Genomic DNA, 21,945 nt, shown 5'->3' on the forward strand with positions numbered 1-21,945 from the left:
AACAAAGCTATTATGATCAATTACATGTTAAAATATAAAATATAGAAATAGCGAAGATCAAAGATGGAAAGTCATAATGTTTTGATTCACTTAATTCCGGATTTATCACTTTTATTTATTTAAAAGTGATTTTAAGCAACATTTTAGTTGATAACACATTCTGGCCAAAGTTGTCAAACCGCTGCATGTTCTCAACTGCTTGATCAAACAAGACCGTTGCCAATCAGTTCGCTTAAAATTTGTCTAAACAAAAACAATTTAGTGGCACTAAACTTCAGTTCTGTTAAAGCATGTTGATACCTTTGATGTTAAAATTAAAAATTCCAATATGGAAGCTTATATGTTGGCTTATCAGTTTTAACTTGTGAATACAGTTTTTGACTATTATTTATTTGAGATAGTCAAAGAGGTACTATGAAATAAATGTATGGAAACTTTCAGAAACTAAAAGCATCCAAGTGCTGGAGTGTCCTTATTCTGAATGATGCGGATGCTAGTAACTCCAGGAAGCTCTGGTAACTGCTGGATGTTGTTAACACACTAAGGCTGGTAACTGCCGGAAGCTGGTAACTCCTGGGCTCTGGAAACTGCCGTATGTTGGTAACACCCGGAGCATGGTCTCTTGGAGGCTGAGTGCCATCAAGAATCAGAAGCTTCCGTATACATTATAGTGAGCTGCCAGTGGTCGAGAGCTCTCATTTGTTTGTCTCTCTATATATTTGTCTCTTCCTACGACACCTTAGAAGACATTACACTTTTAAACTTGAAGTTATTCATGAGCCTTAATTTTTGTGTGATGAACACTGAGTTTTATGATAATGCATGCCATGTCGTGGCAGTTGGCTGAGCGGTTACAGAATTTTGTACATTGGTATTATTGATGGCAACGTGAAAATAGCAGAATAAACTGTAAATCTAGAGACCTTGTTTTAGTTATTGGGTGTGTGAAAAGTTATATTTACCTATGGATATTCTATATTAGTTGATAACATCTGTAATGATGATCGAAAATCAATAACAGAGTACTTTGATCTCAGAGCAGTATTTCCACAGAAAACCAACTATAATATCTGTAATACTTAAGTGGTTATGGCAGCCTCCATCACCCTGAATGAATTTAAGTATTAGTAGTTATAAGTAATGAAACAATAACCGAGAACTGATCTGAGCGTGCAAACTAAATTCCATGCACTGACGGGTTCTCAGATAGGCCAGTATTTATTTTGAGAAAATGCAAATAATTGGAAAAGAAACGTTTTAGTATGCAAGTCTGAGAAACCACCACTTAGAATCAATTTCCATGATCATTGACTGAGATAGTGTAGGGGTTCTAGTGAAGACCTAAGGCTGTACGACCTCTACTCACGCGACTGTTAATTGGCCGTCTGTGACAAATAAAAAAAGACTTCATTTTTCACTTTTTTCTTATTCTACGTCAAATCAGTTGATTTTAGTACTAATAGTTTTAACGTGGCATTTTATACTGGGTGTTCAGTAAAAGTATTCCAATACTCTGGGATTTTGATCTATCCATAAAAATTAGCAAACAAGTTCATATGGAGGTATGTCCTAAAACTTTAATTTTTCCGGCAATCTGTTTGTATGTATTTTTTTTATTACAAATTATAAAAAAACACAACTGATACCTCTCAGCTGGGACATGTGTGATGCTCCCGGCTTGTGCAAGCGTATGTCTAAAGTGGTTGTGCTAGCTTATGCGTTGACGGATTTCGTTAGGAAAAAGTGCCGTTGTAATTGTCATAAAACTTTAAAAATATTTTGTTGTCTTGTAAAATTTGTTCAACTTATTTAAAAACAGACGCTATTTATAAATGGGAAAAGTATTGTATTATTATTTTATTTTCAAAAAGGACTACCAAAATGTAATACAAATCTCAAGTTTCATAACTTGATCTTAATTAATTAGTTTTCAAATATTACATTTAAAAAATCCCGTACAGACAGAAAACTAAAGGATATTATTACATGCCTCCATATGAAATATTTTGCTCATTTTTGTGTTAGAACAGAATCCCAAAGTAATGGAACACATTTACTGAACACTGTATATTTTTTATATAACTATTTTATATTTAAATATTTTAAAGCGAAAATATTGTTTCTCAAATAGTATGACTGTGAATGACTATGAGTATTATCTCATTATTCGATGCTAATTAACATAAGCTACATTGCTAAAGAATAATTTGCAAACTTAATTTAAATATCTTTTAATAGAACTAAAGGTTTTGAACGTGCTATGTTGTGTATTGATTTAAAAAAGAAGTTAATTTAGCAATAAAATGTAAAAATTTCTAAAATATGCATTCACAACACCATTAAAGCGATAAACACATTCCATGTGTTTTATAGTATAGTATGATAGTATGTATATTAAAGTTCAAACTTTTAACAGACCATCTCCAAATTCATAACTCTGGTTTTTAATGTTTAATTTTTTAGTGCTGTGTTTGAGAAAATAAAACATCAGCATTGGTCACATGCTTTTACTGTTGTAAATTATTTCATTGACGCTATCGCTTTCAGCGCACGCATATGCATTTCATTCTCGCTCGTTTAAATTCTTAATAATAAAACTTGCAGCATGAAACAATTTTACGATTGTTGCATATACTTTTAATTTTAATACTTTGGTACGAAATACTTATATGGTTGTACAACTTCATAATATCACACAGACGAATTGATGAATAGACTGTTATTTGACGTTTTGACCCAAAATCAAAATGGGTTTCCCTGGACCAAATCTCAATCTAAGTACTAAGTTTCAAGTTTCTAGATTGTTTCTATGTGTGTCACATCAGACAGACACACTTATCAGGGACGTAACTATAACTTGTCTTTGAGTGTGGGGGGGGGGTAGAGGTAAAATTATTTACGTCCCATTTAACAAGCCTATTTATTATTAGCCTATATACTCACATAACGGAAGTAACCAGGTCACGTGATTCGTTAGTTCCTGTACGTCGTTAGAGCTGTGATTGTGGCAAATGGAGAGAATCCAAATCAACTAAGAGCTTGATGAAGTTGAAAGGAAAACTTAGAGAAGACCATTGGTATGTCAAAATATAATCTAAATCCACACTCAATATTTGTGATTTTATTCATATATATATATATATATATATATAATATTTATTTATATATATGTATGTATGTATGTATGTATTTGCATTGTTTCTGTCTGTTATTGTAAAAATGTAATTTATAATGTAGTAAACAAATTTAGCTTCTATTTAGCGATTAAAAAACACAAAAATCCCTCAAACTTCAGTTAATAATTAAACGACAGGGCAGTTTTAAAACGATATCTTAATGGTTACTATCTTTATTTAAGTAGATAACTCTTTAAAATATTATTTCATTTAATAAGAGGTACATATAATTCAGAAAATAAACAAACAAAGTTTCTTTTATTCCGACTATTCAGCGAAACTCAGCAGATTTAATTGGCCGCCCCGAGCGATGCTTGGTATTGTTCAACTTTGTCGATACTTTTCAGTTTGGGTCAATTAGGTCTCATTGTACAAATAACAACAGTTGGGTGCTGGAACTCCGAGTGAATACAATCAGCCATTGATGAGTTCTTCCTTCGAACTTCTTCATGCGTAGTCTTTACAAATTACAAATTATTGTTCGATATGTGTGTATATCTATGAGTGAATACGTCTGCAGTTTTATTAAACGATTTTAAACATTAGTATTTTTTATATGTTTAAATTAAAAATAGTGTTTGTTACATCTCACAGAGTTATGTTACATTTTAACATTAAGTTATGTTACTCCTCAAAAGTATCGACTTTTTCGGTCTAGGTGGTGATCGTTAATCCTTAAATAAATTACTCCATATTCTTTTTGTAAGTATTTATTTTTAACCATTTTGTTTGTAACAGTCTTCTCTACTCCATATTTTGTCAATTCTATGTTGCTTTTGAGTAACTTCAATTATCGATTATCAGACACCCAGAATGTATTAAAGAATATGCAGGTAAGAATAATTGTAGCCCTCGATTAGACATCTATTGTCAAAGGCTTTTTATTCTCTTAAATGACCACTGCAAACCACCTGGGATTAATAAGTAGAACACTAACTCAATTGCTAAACAATCGTAAGCTGGGATAAGTTTATAGTAATTGTTTGTCTCTATCTGTTTAATTATTAGATGAGCTAACGACAGTAATATATTGTTAATTTGTTCATATCTTAATCAGATAATTAATCATTCATTATAGTTATGCTTTACTTGGTAGTTGACCCATGCGATAAAATTGTTTAAATTGTAAAAATTAAAAAAAAAATATTTTTATACTTAGAATGCTCTATAAGTTTAAGAAAAACTTCAACCTGAACATAGGTCTCATGCAGGTTTTATCTCTCGTAAATATAATTGTAATTAATTTTTAACTTCATAAGATGAAATTAAGCTTTTATTGAGTAGTCAATTAAATTTAATAAAAAAAATAATATTAAACTACTCGTCCATTTTATTTATTATTATAAATGACAACTTTTCGTCATATTATGGAGATTGTAGAACTCACGTCAATGTTCTGCTTGATGCGGTCGGGGTGGGAGCTCTTGGGTATGACGGCGACACCGAGCTGCACCATATGTCTCAACAACACCTGGCCCGGGCTCTTGCCGTGAGCTTGGGCTATGCGTATCACAACCTCCTCTGTCATGGGGTTCTTCTTCTGCTGTCTGTCACATAGTTTGTCAATAAGAAATGAGGGTGTTACTTACAATCACACACACACGCGCACACACACACACACACACACACACACACACACACACACACACACACACACACACACACACACACACACACACACACACACACACACACACACACACACACAATATATATATATATATATAAAAAAGTGATAAAAATTTGAATATTAATAAATAATATTTTCTTAATTATACCTTTTACCTTAATGAAATTATTTTTTAAAGTGTGTAACTATTTTTGTAATGACAGCAACCATTAAGGTATTGTTTTAATTTTAAATAATTAACTTAGGCGTAAGTTAATTTTGTTTTTTATCGTTAAATGGTGGATATTTTTTTTACTACATTGTAGTTGATTTTGCTGCATTAACATATAAAATAAAACATATATAACATAAGAATAAGAAATTTAATATCAAATCGAAGTGTGTATTGGAGCTTGTATTTTGACAAGGCAATGCTCTTCTCTAAGTTTTCCTTTCAGCTTCATCAAGCTTTAATCGATTCGGATTCTCTCCATTTACGACAATCACAGCTCTAACGAAGCACAGGAACTAACGATTCACGTGACCTGGTTACTTGGATAAACAATAGGTTTGGGATATGGGTGGGAAATAATTCCATTTCTCCCCCTCCCCCAATGAAAACCTCCGTCAGATACAAGTCTGCAACATAAAATACATACAAAAATAAAGCGATGAATTTGATGACACGAAGAATAGCATTATTTTGTAACAAAACTATTACCTAAAATCAATTAATAATCAAATAAAATATTGAAAAATGTGCAACAATCGGAAATTTTTTTTTCAGTTCAGCAAACCACAACAAGACCTACTTTCACTATAACTAATACTGATTAATATAGTAATACCGTTATTAAAGACTGACATCGGTTTACGCTAGTAAAAATACCATTACAGAAACAGATTTCAATCTGTATGCTCATCTATTAATGGAGATTTATTCATTTTCATGTAGTATGGTAGCTATTTTATTCTATTTAAAAGTTAAAACTATGATAAGCCAACAGATAAGCTTCTATATCAGAATTATCAATTTAAAAATTAAATCTAACAACATGCTTCTGCAGCACAGAAGTTTAATGTCGGTAAATTGTTTTTGTTCCGAAAAATACTAATCAAATTTATTGGGAAAGTTCCTGTTTGATCAAGCTGTTGAGAACATGCTAGCAGTTTGACAACTTTTGACCAGAATATTTTATCAACTTACTTTTCACTTAAATTGCTTTTTAAAAAATATAACATTGACAAATCCGGAGTTACATATTACAGGGATAAATAAAATTATTATTTAAATATGAGTAAAGGCCTTATTATTATTATATAATTCAAATATTCAGCAATTCCGATTTATGTCCAACTTAGTACTTAACTAGATACTTAAATACCACCAAATATTAATAATTATAGTTTATTTTATAATATAAAATATTAATGCTAAGTAACAAATCGTTTCTGATCAGTATTACTTAGTAAATAATTGAAGAAAAAAGTAATTTATCAATATTACATATATAAATTAATATAAACATTTAAGTATTTACTTAGAAGTCTTATTTTGCTTTCTTGAGAAATTTCCTTTGCGAATATTATAAAAACTTAAATAATTTAGGCCGTTTGCCATCGTTTGATGTTAAAAAAGTATTACACTACGCTACGGGGATTGAAAAATATGCTCTTTCTTTGTAGTTAGTTACACACACACACACACACACACACACACACACACACACACACACACACACACACACACACACACACACACACACACACACACGCACACGCACGCACACGCACACACACACACACACACACACACACACACACACACACACACACACACACACACACACACACACACACACACACACAGTCTCTTAGAGCAGTTTCAAAAGAAAACTACAATTTTTTAATTTACAACAATATTTCATTGTAATTAACAACTTTGTCAAGTACACTTTTAGAAACAAACAAACAAAAGAAGAAACACATGATAATAAACATTCTAAATCTAAATACAATTTTGACATGTAAACAAGTTTTGATTAGTTGTTAATTTAACAATAATAACATAATATAATATAATTTTGAATTTAGGTAAATTTGTATATCAGAATACAATATATACATATATATATATATATATATATATATATATATATATATATATATATATATATATTTATGCTTATATTAAAAACTAGTAGGTAGAGGTTCAAGAATTTTGTATTATCCAGAGCAGAAAATGTAGAGAGGGAAGTTGCATGTCTGGCGGCGGTATTCTGTCAGCTGTCTTCCACTCATATCTGTACACATCTCGGCTACACAGACAACTGATAACACTTCCTGCCGGAATGTCAGTGTTTACTGCTGTTCAAATTTTCAAGACAAGATAAGAAACAGGGGGTGAAACAAAGGTTAGAGATATACATGTAACCTGTAAATATACATGTACCCTGTAAATATTGTGTTGATTGAGAATACCATGAATACAGGAAAGTCGTACGTCATACGACGTGTCTCACAACAGGTTTGGCTGATGTTGAAAGCGAAACTTCAAGTATACAGCCCATTTCATTAGGGAGTGCGTTACTATATCAAATGTTGAAGTGTTGATTATACTCGGTTTTTTCAAAAATTTATTTATTCTGCGATATCCTCATTGTCATAGTTAATCACAAGACTAATGTAGATATGTTCTCTAACCCTCAGCCAAATCTAATGTTACATGTATCTCCATTGATCTAGATGTTGCTTCTATAGAATGAAGCTTCAGGTAAGATTTATATTCAAAGTCTATAAGTTCGTTCGATTTTTAGATACCTTGCAAAATGGACAGACAGAAATGAAATAATTGTAGCCCTAGAAGACTAATTTAAAATGATCAATCCAACTGAAGTTTGAAGTATTGCCAAGGATATGACCTTATTTATATTTTTTTTAGAACAGAAGAGATTTTTTTTTTTTTTTTTTTTTTTTTTTTTTTTTTTTTTTTTTTTTTTGCTATTATATGATTACATGATATTTGAAGTGATTAATTCGAGTGATTATAAAATTGAAAGTGTGTTAAAGAATTAAATATACACACAATATTAATTGTTTTCTGCTAAACCAGAACTGTAAAAATACTATACATTTTTAAGTTTTGCATGTAATATATACATTTTTATATTTTTTGTGAAGAGTGATAAGACTTCAAGTTAAGGCAGAAAATAAAAAAATATAATATTTTAGTTAGTTTATACTTATTATTTATCGAATAATTACTAAAACTTCACTCCTTAGTTTAAAGATGAAATCGATAAGAACACAAAAAGTATCTCGCAGTTCCAATTCCGATCGCTCCAATAATACATTTTAAACGAGGCTAGAACAACAATGAAAACATTCCATCCGAATTTCCCCTTTGATTAACGGACGGTAAACAGAGGCAGACGCCGGCTAACATTGTCCTGTACTGGTATAGTGCAGCCTCTGGCTACCTGTACTCGCTATTTAACCATCTCGATATTTATTGTGTTCTGATTAAACGTCAAATAAAATCATTCTGTTACTTGGTTAAGATTTCATTTAATGCATTTTAAATGTATTTTGAACTATGTTTTCGTTTATAAGAAATTTTTAAGTGTTATAAAATTGGACTTGCCTACCTTTGCTGATATTTCATAAGGGAAAACCTCATAATGGGTGTACTAAGCTTTTATACAAATCCATTCTACAAGGCTAACATAACAATATTATCTAAAACTCAGACAAATACCAAAGAATGACATGCTAAATTATTGAACTCCATGGGGCTTATATAGAAATTGGATTTTATGCAAAATCAAACGTCTATAGGTCAGTTAGTTTTCAAGATCACGTGGACACATACAGACAGAGGGGCTGCATAACTTGATAATAATAATAAAATGTCTAGCCTCTACAGCTTTGCTAAAACTCACCAAATGATAAAATATCAAATATTTTTATTTCCATAAAACATGTTCTGTAATATTTTCGCTATCAATAATTATGTCGCTAAGACTCTGCCAATAAATTTATTTATTGTTTAACAATGTTTAAGTGTTAAATCAGATGTACAAGTTACACTTAGTAGAATAAAACTTGAAGTCATTTTAAACAATCAGATAAATGTAGAGCTAAACATTGCCCTTTTGTCAGTTATAATTGAACTATTTTACAACCAATCACTCCACCTTCAGACAGAAGTAAGTGGATTAAAACAATGTATTCGAGGCTACTTAAATTTTTGTAATCAACGACAATTGTATCTTTTCCTGCAATTACGCTACGTTGTTAATGACTAAATATAACCTTGAAATTTAGGTCCCTTAATTTCCAAGAAATACCATTTTTAGGACACAATCATGATTGGTGATGTAAATAAGAGGATAGTATTATACACGTCTCGTTGTGCAAGAAACTCAGACAAATACCAAAGAATGACATGCTAAATTATTGAACTCCATGGGGCTTATATAGAAATTGAATTTTATGCAAAATAAAACGTCTATATGTCAGTTAGTTTTCAAGATCACGTGGACACATACAGACAGAGGGGCTGCATACTTGATAATAATAATAAAATGTCTAGCCCCTACAGCTTTGCTAAAACTCACCAAATGATAAAATATACGTTTATAAGACGTTTATACGTTTTATAAAATTTGATTTGCTGATAATTCTTTTATTATTATCGATGGCCTTTTTAACAAATGAGCAGCAACTGTTCACTAGCTAGTATTAATAAAAACGAAGTCACATTTCAGTATTTTATTTAGTTTTCTCACTCAACTTGAAGCTAGTGTTACTAATATCACGAGAACTATTGAAACAAATACACGGAATAGTAACTGCGGGCGAAGCTGCGGTATGTGCTAATTCTTTATACCTTGAATAAATTATATGCATATACATGAAATCTTGTGTAATCCACACTTTTACTCCTTCCCTCTCATTATTAAAGTCTGTTCACGGATTACTATCAGAAACTGTTGCTCTTGTTACTCCAATAATGAATGGATACGCCCAAACCGGGAGGTAACAAGTGATTAAATACCGTTTAATCGAATGAACGGAATTCCACCCGTGTAAAAACCAACAGCACTGAGGTAATATGGGGGCTGCTCCGTTTGTGTTTACCGTTCGTTAATCAAAGGGAAAATCGGCGGTAGAATGTTTCCACCAAACACTTTAAATGCATTCGCACACTTAATAAACAGCATGAACAGTTCATGTAATAGTGGTTGGTGAACTAACAGTAATCTTCACCTGTCTAAGAAATTATTACTTAATTAATTAATTTATTTATTATTTAAGACTCATATGTCTACATTTAAAAGCTAAATATGATATACATTTAATGGAGTCAAACGAATTGCTGTATCTAACTTTCGATACTAGTCGCTTCATAAAGTGATTGTGCTTTACTTTCATAGCTCAGTTTGTTTCGCGTGCTCATGTACGAGTATGTACCCAATTGCAAAGCATTAAGTTGAATAATTTCCAAATCTGTAATTCGCATTGAAACAAGTTAAGCCATGCTGAGAAAAAATTTGAAATTCCTTAATGGTCGTGTTTTAAATTAGTATTTAAAAATTAAGGTTATACTAATTAATGTTTAAGTAAAATTTTTGGTAATTTACTATTGAATTTATCGTAGAAGATTTAATTATTTAACTATCATCATCTTCTGCCTGAGGCATTTCCAACCATTGTCCATCCACGATGTTGCCAATTTCTGGAAAAGTTATCCGGTGCCGCCACACACTGAGACAGGCCACCTTGCCTAAACATCAAATGTATTATTTGTTTGAAATTTTTTTTGGCGATGTGAAGGATATGGACAAAGATATGGATTTCTTCCGGACATTTTCTATCACAACGCTCTGGTAAAATTTGTTTATTTTAACCTAGTTTGTAATAATTATGTGATAGATTAGTCATTTACCTGAAGAAATTTCCGGAAAAAATCCTGTTTCCTTCACATCGAATGTACACGTCATCATAACAACAGCGTAATAATCAAACCACCTCACGAAATCACTCATGTAGTAAATATTTTTTATTGCACTACAACAATATTACATCTTAAAATAAATAGTTGATGATAATATTTTTACTCTCCATTAAAAAAAAGCTTACATGATGATAGTTGATTTTTACAATAGTCGGGATAGTTGTACGAACTATTCATTACAGAACTCTCACGAAAAGCCCTAACTTATCTCGTGAAAAACATAGTGATAACAAAATCCAAGTGTGCAATCCCTCTTGTTTAAAGCTACTAATCCCCGTGATAATGCAAATTATCAAGAGGAAATATTTCCAATACTTCCATTCGTGCAAGATTTTGCATGTACTACTGCTACGAGTATATTCAAAACCACAACAGAACTAATGATGTCATAAAGTTTTTATGATGGCTGTCGGTGTATTCGATTATTGGTTCTGACACAAGATTGGCAACCGATGATTCATCGTTGGATTGATTCTTTTTTCAGGAAAAAGAAACGAAATGTGTTTTATTGGTACTCAAATCATGATTTAAGTTATGCAACGGTTAGTTTCAAAGCAAAATATTGGTTACAACAATCATCGATCGTGGCTTAGTTTCGGATGTATAGTGTTAGCTATATTTTGTTCCGAGATGTTCAATGATTCAATTATAATGAATAATTATTTGTCAACCGTAGTATATGACTAACAGCTAACTGTCTTGATGGTATGCTATTGTAGAAACAAAAGTATTATAGGCGTCGCGTACTCCCTCGCAGAAAGGAAATTTAGATCTATATAATTTTCTTCAGTTTGTCCGCGGATATCAGCCTTTACATTAGGGTACGTCGTCAGAAATTTGATGTCAATATCGATCCTAATCTTCTCTGGAAGTTCGAACAATACCTTATCTATAAACTTGTACGGAATCATATTAAATAATTTTTAAAATGAAGAAGACGATGTTACGAACAAAGCTAGGCAGCCATTGAAGAAAACCCAGACAGGAAAGGGAAATCAGGCAAGTCTTAGGAACTAAGTCTTGTGTCTTGTCGTTGAATTATTCAACTGTGATATGTATCTGGTAGTTATTAAGGGCGTAATATACATATTATATGAAAATTAGTAGATGTCCGATTCATTGGAATAAAAAATTGGTCCTGTGGTTAATATTAAATCTTGATACGATTTTATAAGTGGTAACATTTCATTAAGGTTCAATAAACTAAACAAGAACAAATAAAAATAAGTCAAAAATATTTCTCTTTGTCATTTAACCTTTGAAATCACTCATCTCCTTGATCTTCTATTTATAAACTATATTTTCTAATATGATATCAGTATACCCAGACTAAATAATTGATCTTATATTGTAGTGTTTTCTGTCGATTTCCAACAGTGGATAAACTGTGGATGCAGTAAACGATTATTTATTAAAGGAATTGTATTAATAACAGTTAATTAATAAATTGGTAATGAAATTTCACTACTAAATATGTATGTAACAAATAAATATGTTTAACATTTTAGTTTTGGCCTGAGAATTATTTAATACTTTGTTAATTTTGGCCGCTTGAAAAGAGTAGATAATTACTTATTAACTGAAAACTTACAATCATTGGAAGATCGCCAATTTGATTCTTCCGCCTGACCAAACGCCCAGGAACTTTCTCTGCCTTTAAACAGAGCAACAATTAGGTAAAACATATATTATTAAGAATGAATTTTCCTATATAAATGTATTAAATATATCAGAATGTTTGTAAATGTGGCTATTTTATTAATTAACGTTTCTGCAGCCCTAAATGCTTCTGTGGATTTGTTTCGCGATATTAAAGTAATGAGATTCTTTCCAAAAATTTAACATTATTCGAAGGTATCATCTCACCTTATGTGACGTGTATGTCATGTTTTTTAATACTCTTATATTTTTGTTATATTTATTCTTCACACAGCTATGTACATACTTTAATTTTTATACGATGTATTTATGTAGTGAACTTTTTTTACTTTTCCGAGCCGATCTACATACTGAATTGTCTTTGCTTCCTTACGTATTATTTTTTTACACATGAGGAAGGGAATAGATTCTTATCCTCGAAACGTAGTGTTTTGTTTCAGCCACATTTAACGATGCCGAATGAGCGAAATTCTGTTATTCTATTTAGTACACCAATACATTAATAGCCAAATGTATGAGTACTCCTAAATTATCATGAAAGGTGAAACACGGATAAAGAAAAGGGAAAATCAAAGCACAACCTACTTGGCAGTGTTTGACTTGAAACTCACGTCGCCATTTGCCAGTCGTGTTTGCTCAACAGATTTCGAGATGGCATTTTTATTTGAACAGCTTCCAAGTGTTTGCAGACAGACGTTCCGTGCACAATTTAAGGCCAGATTGATTCGATTCGCTTCTGAACTTTTGTCACATAAAATATTGGAAAGGAATATTTTTAAGCTTTTACATCACGATGGTTAGTTCATCAAGAACTCATAGCTAATTTAGTACTATACAGAGATACTGCATTAATAATCTTAAACTAATGTTTTAGCTATATACATATTACAAATGGAGTTTATATTAAAATGTATTTCCGTATTTATAATTATTTTCATGTAAAACTATTATCTACTGTTAGAAGTAATCTGAACATCATAATTTAGCAAATAATTACTAGGAAAATGATAGCCATTTGAAGAATCTTCAGCTCATAATTGTAGGTACTGAAAAATATTACCAAAACCCGTTGTTTTTTGGTTGGTTACCGTTCTTTACCAAAAATGACACAACGACTTGTTTCCGAATGTCCCTGAGTTCATTGATGTTCATGCATCGAGGAAGTTTCCAATTTCCTGATCCCTATCCTTCTTGAGATCCTAAGACTCTTAGTCTGAGAAATTGGATCGTATAGCACTCTATCCTCAACACGTTTAGAGTATTTTCTATTATTTTACAAAAGAAAACTCACAATTCTCCCATAATTTGTGTATTTTACACCTGATGATGGCATGTCGAAAGGCCTCGTGGTTAAATGCACAAATTATTGGAGAATTGTGAGTTTTCTTTTGTAAAATAATAGAAAATTGATATTCCAATAAGAAGAGTTTGGATGGAGAAGTGTTCCCAGTCCACAGCTAAATCAGTATTGGTCAGTAGAAGAAATCTTTATTTTTACAGCAAGGCCAGGCTACACCATGCTTGCATACTCGTAGAAACCCCACCATTCACTGATATAAGGGGCCACCGATGGAAGAATGATCCCAAGTTCTCAAATGATGAAATGAAATTAGTAAAGCGAGCCTCATTTAAATTTTCATATTTTTAATTTATCAAAATTCAATTTATTCAAAATAGGCTTAGAAAACAACTTTTCAATAGCTATACTTTATTAATTTAGTCTGTCTCTAAACTTATGTTTCATGAACCTGTAATGAACTGTCATAACTTATGGACTTTTTATGCATAAGGATTTCAGTTTGAAATTCGATAGAGTTTGACAAAAACGAACTAAATTATTAACTGCAAGACATTTGTTTAAAGTAATGTTCCAAGGAATTGTTATGATGCTTCCCTTTTATAGTGCCATCCATTAGCTATTCAAAATGAAGATTTAAACCTATGTATATTGATGTAAGCTTTCAAAAAGGCGATTCCTTGATATAAACATTTTAAAGTTACATCGAAAAATTATGTTAAAATTGCCCATTGCATTTGAAGTACCGTGTATTAATAGTTATATATTTAGGAAATAGAGAAATTTTAAAATGCACACAAAACACCAACAAAACTGATAAAACAGTGTTTTATGCCCTTCTGAGAAAAAAGTTTTTTCTACATAATGCACTTTCTTATACATGAAAAGTAGTGACGCCTAGCTACTCTTAGATTTTTATTATTTTGCATACTTAATTTACCAAACTTTTTGATCGTAATCGGTGGGTGAAAGTAATGAGTGACGTTACTTCAACTCAATATAATTCGGGGATTTGATTGATATTTGGCAAAAGTGTTTACATTGGTCTTAGTAACCATGATGGGCAACGAAAAAGTAGTAGAGAAGACAGAGTGCACTAATTGTGTGCAATTGGTTAAGACTTTCGTTACTTTTTTGCATCGGTTTATTCTTATTTTGAGTTCGGTGATGTTCCTCTATGGGATTTAGCTAAGCATTAGCAAAGCCTACAAATCAAGATGAAATCTTGAGAATGAGGTTATAATCTTTAAATTGTATATATTTTACTTAGCTATTACTAAGGGTTCAGGTAAAATCTCTGCCCTGTATGTTTTATATTACATTTTATAATATTAGCTGTTGAAAACAAATTTATTAAATTTGTATTAAATTTTAAAAAATATCGGGGGTTTTATGGGGAAATCTTCCTGGGAATCACAGACATTTAAAGTAAAAGATTTACATTACATTTGTTTTATCCCTATAAGAACTGTTTCTTATCTCGTGCAGTGCACATCATACTTTGTATTTATCCTTTATGAGCATTCCTTCTATAAACCATTGTTTGAGAAAGGAAAAATGTTATTTGTATACGCAAAATCAAAACTATACAAGTTAATTATTTACCTTCATAATACTATTACCTACATCTAGTCACTGTACTTAGTCTCAGAATTCAAACTACCTCTCATTCATATATCCTTCTGGACACGCAAGCTTGAAACTGAGAGGAAGTTTACCTAGCTTGAAAAATCAGACATTTTGAAACAATGCATCATGACTGTTATCGTACACCACGACAGTAGCAATAACTTGATAACAAAGAGTTGTTAGTTATGGATGATGATTTTTACGTTACCAACGTGATAATTTCAGGTGGTTAATTGTTCACAGGCGCAGATGCTGATTGTGAACTGTTCTTCTATTCCACTTACCTTTCTTGTCAAGGTAACACTAGGTATAATACATGGAACTGAAATTCATTGTACTGGTTATCTTTATAGGTATAACTTGTATACATGGGAAGGCTATAGAGGTAAAAGTTAATGTGACTAGTAATGCCACTATCGGAGACTCTATCGATAATTTAAACATCACTACGCCTACTAACGTAAGTGTGTTACCATATTTTATACCATAATTTCATTACAATTTTTCAATGAAACTTTATGATGATAAAATATTGATAATTATAGTTTATATTATTGCAAGTAGGTATATCGATCAGTACTCTGTAATTTCAGCGCACTTCTCTACCATAATATTTTGTATTCTTCTCTTATCTTACAGTTTTGTATTGTTATTCATAATATAATTTTATAGGTATTTAATAATTTAACTAAAAAGGATTCATAACTTACAGAAAATAAGATAACGTTATTGTACTTAACGATATTGACTTGATTATATTTGTTAATATTGCATTAGCATAGTTGTTTATGTCCTTTCGTAATTTACTACAAAAACAACTAGTAGTAGTTATAACAAAACTCATGACAAATACAAGTTGTTGTCGGTTAGCATAATAAGTTGCTTAATGTTCTGTACTCTATCGCTGTAAATTCTTTTGAGCTACATTTCTCACCACATAATTTAACAATAACAAAAAATCCTAGATACTCTTTCTGGCTGGTGATTTTGGTACTAAACTTACGCACAGTATTGTTACATCATCTAAATTTTGGGGTTCACACCATACTAGGCATTGTTTAAACTATTACATTGTATTGAAATATTTTGGCCTCACTGTGAAAATCAATATACATCGCATTTACAAATGAATATATATATATATATATATATATATATATATTCATTTGTAAATGCGATGTTAAAGGGTGAAGCTGAAGGGTAAAGGGTGACTGGCTTGATCAGCCAACGACCAATATGATAAACAGTGATCAATATAACTACTCTGTAACAGAATGCCAATTTTTGGATAATTTGACGCTAACTTTATAGTTCAAATTATTTTATTTCTTTCTCATGTCTACGAATTCTAATAAATTATCCTTAGCTAATAGTAGCAAATTTATTAAGTATTTTTGTTTCTCTAAATTCAGTTACATATTTGGTTTTAAAAATGTGGTTTCCTGTGGCAAGTCTTTTCGTATCCTTAACTTTTTTGCAATGTGTTTATTCCCTCGCATATATATTAAGGGTTTTGTTTCCGCTATTTTAGACTGAGCTATAACTGTCCGGACCTTGGTAGAATCTAGGGGTACTCACTGGATTAGTTTCCACAAATAATCTGAAACAAATCATCAGTAGTTTAAAAGCTGACTTAGATACTATTTCTTAACATTTATAATTTTAAATATGTCTCAATATCATAGCTATTTTTAATTGTTCCTTTCATAAGCTATTTTTGGATGGTCTTCCTTTTAAATTTCATCTAAATGTGGAAAAGAAATTGTTATTGAACTCTTATATTTTGTATTTTCAAATTCCATTACTGTATTTAGTTTTGTACCTATTCTCGTATGATGCCTTTTATAATATTCTCTTTTCTGTACTGCAACTATCGTTGTCTGATATGTTACTTGATGAATCTTAAGCAACCAATTGCATTAATCATCATTCTATGGTTTCAAAAGGTGCACAACCTTTGGTTTTTGTTTTTAAATTTTTTTTATAAACCCATAGCTCTTTAATATAAGTTTTGTGCGTACAGGAAAAGTAAAAATAATTTGTATCAACCCCTTATGAAATTACAGGCATTTAATGCAGTCCATTTCGGTTATTTTGCAATCACGCCAAAATAAAAATAGGTGGAGTAAAAATTTGAAATTTTTATAGTGTTCATGAAATTGAGATCCAGAGAATAGCTTTATATTGGTTTATATATGATTTAAAACATTATATATTTTTATTATATAAGATTTTATCAGATAATTACGTGTGTTTAGTTTTTTCTTAACGAAATAATTTCGCAGTAATAAAAACGTGACATTTTAAATAAAAAGTTCTTAAAGTGAAGACTGAGATTACTGGTGATTAATAAACCAATTTTTCGGTGTCACAGTAGAACTGATCTTGGATTTTTAATTTTAATAGGCAATCTTTTTCTCATGCACACAGAAAAAATATTTTATGTAAAACAATATTCTATTGTATTTTTTTCACGTGTGCTGCAAGTATTGCAGTCCTTAAACTACATTAAACCTATTTGAATTTTACGGATACATCCTTTTTGGATCCGTTTTGTCTGTTTGCATGTTTTTTTCTCTCCTCAGTGCATTCCTGATGTAAATATTATAAGCTTTCTCTGATTTTGATTAATTTTGGCTACTGTGTGTATCCTTATCTCTTCGTCTACAAAGGAAATCAATCAGCAAATTACGGGGAAAGTTTTGATGCTCAGGACCAAATAATTTTTTTAGAAACACGTTTTTATGACATATTCTAATGCAAAATGTAGTGTACTAGTAAATTTGGACTAAATCATTTTTGGGGCGTTTTTACTGCAAAAAAGGGCATGCCGTGAAAACGACTGCAGTGTTCTTAATACACAAAGAAATCCCAAACAATTCAAAAAATTGAATTCTTGTTCCTAGATTTTTTATTTATATTTTCGTAAATTGCCTATGATAAATAGTTTTACAGTTTTATACAAGGAATTAGTATAGCTTTTTGCCTTGATTTTGCGGATACATCCCCAACACGTCTGCTACAAACACATACCTAGCGAATTTATCCCAATTCGTACCCGAAGGGTTAGAATGTTTTTAACAATTACTTTCATTTCGTATAACCCTTGCTGAAAAAATTTCAAAATCCATTTCAATGATACTTCTGAGTCAGAAATTAAAAAAACTATAAATTTTAATTCAGGATCAAAATTGACTTTACAAGAGGATTAAAACATTAAAAGAGCCAGGCATTTCTTGATATTTCATATGTATAGCAGGTCTAAAAGTTTGAACATCTAAACCGTTTTGAAATTTTTGTTTAAACCCATATTTCCAGAACTTAATTATTAGAATTATAACTATGCGTATTTATTTAGTCCTAAATTAATACTTTATTTGAGTATCGCATGCTTGGGGCCTCATGGTGAGAATTTTGTGACCTTTATTAGTCAAATATTTTTGGACGATGGATAAATTTATGTCAGCCAGTGGAAGCTTGTCTTTTATTTTATGTCAATACCTCAATTAATATTAATAAATTAAATGAATAGACTTAGTGGATTTGAACTAAATAACTGTCAAATAGTAATCGTTTATTTTATGTACGCTTTGGAATTGATCTATTCGTAATAACAAAAACTAATAGATTTAACTTATTATTTCTCAACTTGCAATATTAGTTTGGGTCGATAAACCCTTGGTTTCTTGCATTGTTTCTTGGTGAAATTCCAAAACGCTTAAGTTAAATTTATATCTCAGAATTACATAATATTGATATTATATTCTACAAATTCCCATTATATTCATTAATCTTAGTTTCTAATTTTGAATGAAGTACAGTTTGTACCTTTCATATAAAACATTAATAACAACTACCTGTGTTTTATATTTTCTAGCGAACCCTAGAAGGTTTCACTGCCCAAGATAAAAACTCCGATGGAGAATTAAAAACCAGACAACTTAATTCAATCGAATTCAACAACTGGCGCAACAATTACTTTAAAGAGACTGCACCCAATCTGCCACAGCCTTCAAGATATGATCAAGATCAGAACAAGCAATATGGTTATTTAGAAAGACAATTAGAAGCTCAGGACTCCAATAATCATGTAGTACATTCCAATGTTAATACCAACCAACAAAGTCTTCAATACAAGGAACTTAATAAAAAAGGCAAAGACAAAACAGTTCACCACTCCGAAAACTATAGAAAGCATTTAGAAGATCTGTACGGCATTAAAGGAGTGAGTCATGAGTCAAACACTGACAGTCAGGGAACGAGATTAGATAGTCTTAACTCGAAAATACATTCAAGAAATGAATCGACAAGAAACACTTGGGAAACAGAGGAAATTTTGTCAAAAATGAATGTGTATGGTAACATACACAAAAATGGTAATCAAAAAGGAAATACTATTGGATCAACAAATAACAAAGTCCAGACTGGGCAAACGCAAAATAGTTTTACAAACAATCGAGATGATTACACAAAAAACATGTTTGAATCGTCTGAAATGATGCAAACGTATTGGGACCAGATAAATAATGAAAGACTCATAAAGGAACAGAATTCCGAAAGAGAAAAAAGTAATGTAAACCATCAACACTCACAATTATTTCCAGGTAACCAAAACGGAAAATTTCACTCCCAACAGCAAACTCAGACTCACGATACAAGTTTTGATCATCGATATGAGACTTCAGAGGAGAAGAGACTTTGGGAAATTATGCAGCATAATAAAGAACATTTTTATAAACATACACCTGGAAAATTTGAAAACAATAATCAACCCATAAAACATCAAACGACAAATGAATTCTTTGCCACACACAACCACAATAAACAATCTCAAGAGCAAAAGAAGTCTCACGATACGAGTTATAATACACAATATGATACACTCTGGGAAACAAAGCAAAATAACGAAGGGCAGTTTTTTAAGTATCCAAATCCTAACGATCAATCCAGTAACATAAACAATCAACCTATAAAACATCAAACAGGTAAAGGATTCCTTGATACAAACAACGACAACAGGCAATATCATTTCCAAGAGCACAACCAGTCTCACCACACATCTAAAACACAACATATGACTACGAATGAGCAGCGAATTTGGGAAATCAACAATAATAAGGAAGGAAGATTTGATAAATATCCATTTCCACGAATTGAACATATCAGTACTCAGCCTATATTTCAGCAATATCCGAAAAGAATCCAAGACATTGGTGACCATAAAATAAAATCCAGTTCCAAGCAAAAAACTCAGGCTCAGCAATCAACATTTGAAACACAGCGAGAAACTTCAAACGAGGAGCGTTTTTGGCAACTTATAAACAATAATAATGAAGGAAAATATGTTAAACAATCACATGTAAATGGCAATATTAACGAACAGCCTATTATATATGCAACATCAACATTATTTCCATACATAGGTGATCATAACAGAGAATCTGATTTCCATGAACAAAAGCAGTCTACTCAGGACAAATCTGAATCATGGCATGCAACTTCAAAGGACACACAAGTTCAGGAATTCCTAAATAATAATAACAATGGAAGATTTGTAAACATTGAAACCAATAATGTAAAATATCAACCTAAATTTTCACCTGATTTTGGTCAAAAATTTGTCTTTGGAAATGAAAAACATGACTTTAAAAATCACTTTACCACCAACCAACATAAGTCAAACACTAAAATAAGTCATTCTAAAAATATCAATGAATTGATGCTGAGCAAATTAAATTATTTGTCACAAAACAACGAAGGTGAATCATCAGCTTCTGTGCAAAAGATGGAAAATGAAAGTAGTAATAAGAAATTTAACATTCATGAACATAATATTAATTCTAATTCTGGAAATTTTGGAAGAGAGATCTCAAATGTTAAGATCGATTTTGATAATAAAAATATATTTGACAACCACCATCGCAATAAATTTATGACGAATACAACTAACACGTCCACCAAAGTTAGTGGGTTTGATAAATACAATGAAGAATATGATAGCTTATACGAAATGCAAGGAAAAAGTAAGGAAGGTATCAATTGTACAGGTAACTGCAAGAATGACCAGGATTTATTAAAAAACATGCGTAGATTCAAGACACATTTAAGAGAAACATATCTATAAACCACATAAACGTTAGTTATTACAAGGTCAAGTTTTATTTCAAAATTTTTATTGTACAACAGTGTTCTGTGTATATTTTCTCAACTTATACGTGCCAAAATTGTATTGTTATGCTTACCTCTATGAATATTATACATCCATTCTTAATTGTTTCATTTAACCCTCTTCCTAATTAAATATACGTTTTGCTTTTTTACTCACAACTTCATAACAAGAATATTTATAGACTTTCTTACGTCTTATCTTTTTGTTTTATCTACATCTTTCATTAATTTATCTTTTTTTATCTTAAACGCAAGGTGCTATGAACTCTATTTATCCAACGCCAACTAAATATGTGAAAACTTGTTTAATGGTTATAAAAGTAGCTTTTATAGACATCTAAGATTATTATTTCAATTCTAAAGCTAATGAATGACTAGAGCCAATTAA

General features: G+C 31.0%; 2 protein-coding genes across 2 annotated transcripts; one reads left to right on the plus strand and one right to left on the minus strand.

The window, feature by feature from the left end:
- Positions 1–3,636: 3,636 nt before the first annotated feature.
- Positions 3,637–10,920, minus strand: LOC124363445 (NADH-dependent D-xylose reductase-like). Its single transcript, XM_046818694.1, has 3 exons — positions 10,736–10,920; positions 4,564–4,723; positions 3,637–3,690 (listed from the first exon to the last, which is right to left on the minus strand). The coding sequence occupies exons 2-3, from the start codon at positions 4,702–4,704 to the stop codon at positions 3,637–3,639; spliced, it is 195 nt and encodes a 64-aa protein (XP_046674650.1). The 5' UTR covers positions 4,705–4,723; positions 10,736–10,920.
- Positions 10,921–15,635: 4,715 nt separating this feature from the next.
- On the plus strand, positions 15,636–21,655 carry LOC124362085 (GATA zinc finger domain-containing protein 14-like). Its single transcript, XM_046816258.1, has 2 exons — positions 15,636–15,849; positions 19,267–21,655. Exons 1-2 carry the CDS (start codon positions 15,706–15,708, stop codon positions 21,511–21,513), a joined length of 2,391 nt encoding a protein of 796 aa, XP_046672214.1. The 5' UTR covers positions 15,636–15,705; the 3' UTR covers positions 21,514–21,655.
- The last annotated feature ends 290 nt before the right edge of the window (positions 21,656–21,945 follow it).

Source organism: Homalodisca vitripennis, chromosome 5 (assembly GCF_021130785.1).
Source record: "Homalodisca vitripennis isolate AUS2020 chromosome 5, UT_GWSS_2.1, whole genome shotgun sequence".
Lineage (NCBI taxonomy): Eukaryota > Metazoa > Arthropoda > Insecta > Hemiptera > Cicadellidae > Homalodisca > Homalodisca vitripennis.

Coding starts and splice junctions, on each gene's coding strand:
- LOC124362085 (XM_046816258.1), top strand. CDS start 15,706: ATGGAACTGAAATTCATTGTACTGGTTATCTTTATAGGTATAACTTGT. Junction 15,850..19,266: donor ACATCACTACGCCTACTAAC/GTAAGTGTGTTA, acceptor TATATTTTCTAG/CGAACCCTAGAAGGTTTCAC.
- LOC124363445 (XM_046818694.1), bottom strand. CDS start 4,704: ATGACAGAGGAGGTTGTGATACGCATAGCCCAAGCTCACGGCAAGAGC. Junction 3,691..4,563: donor GCATCAAGCAGAACATTGAC/GTGAGTTCTACA, acceptor ATAAAACTGCAG/ACGTATTCACTCATAGATAT.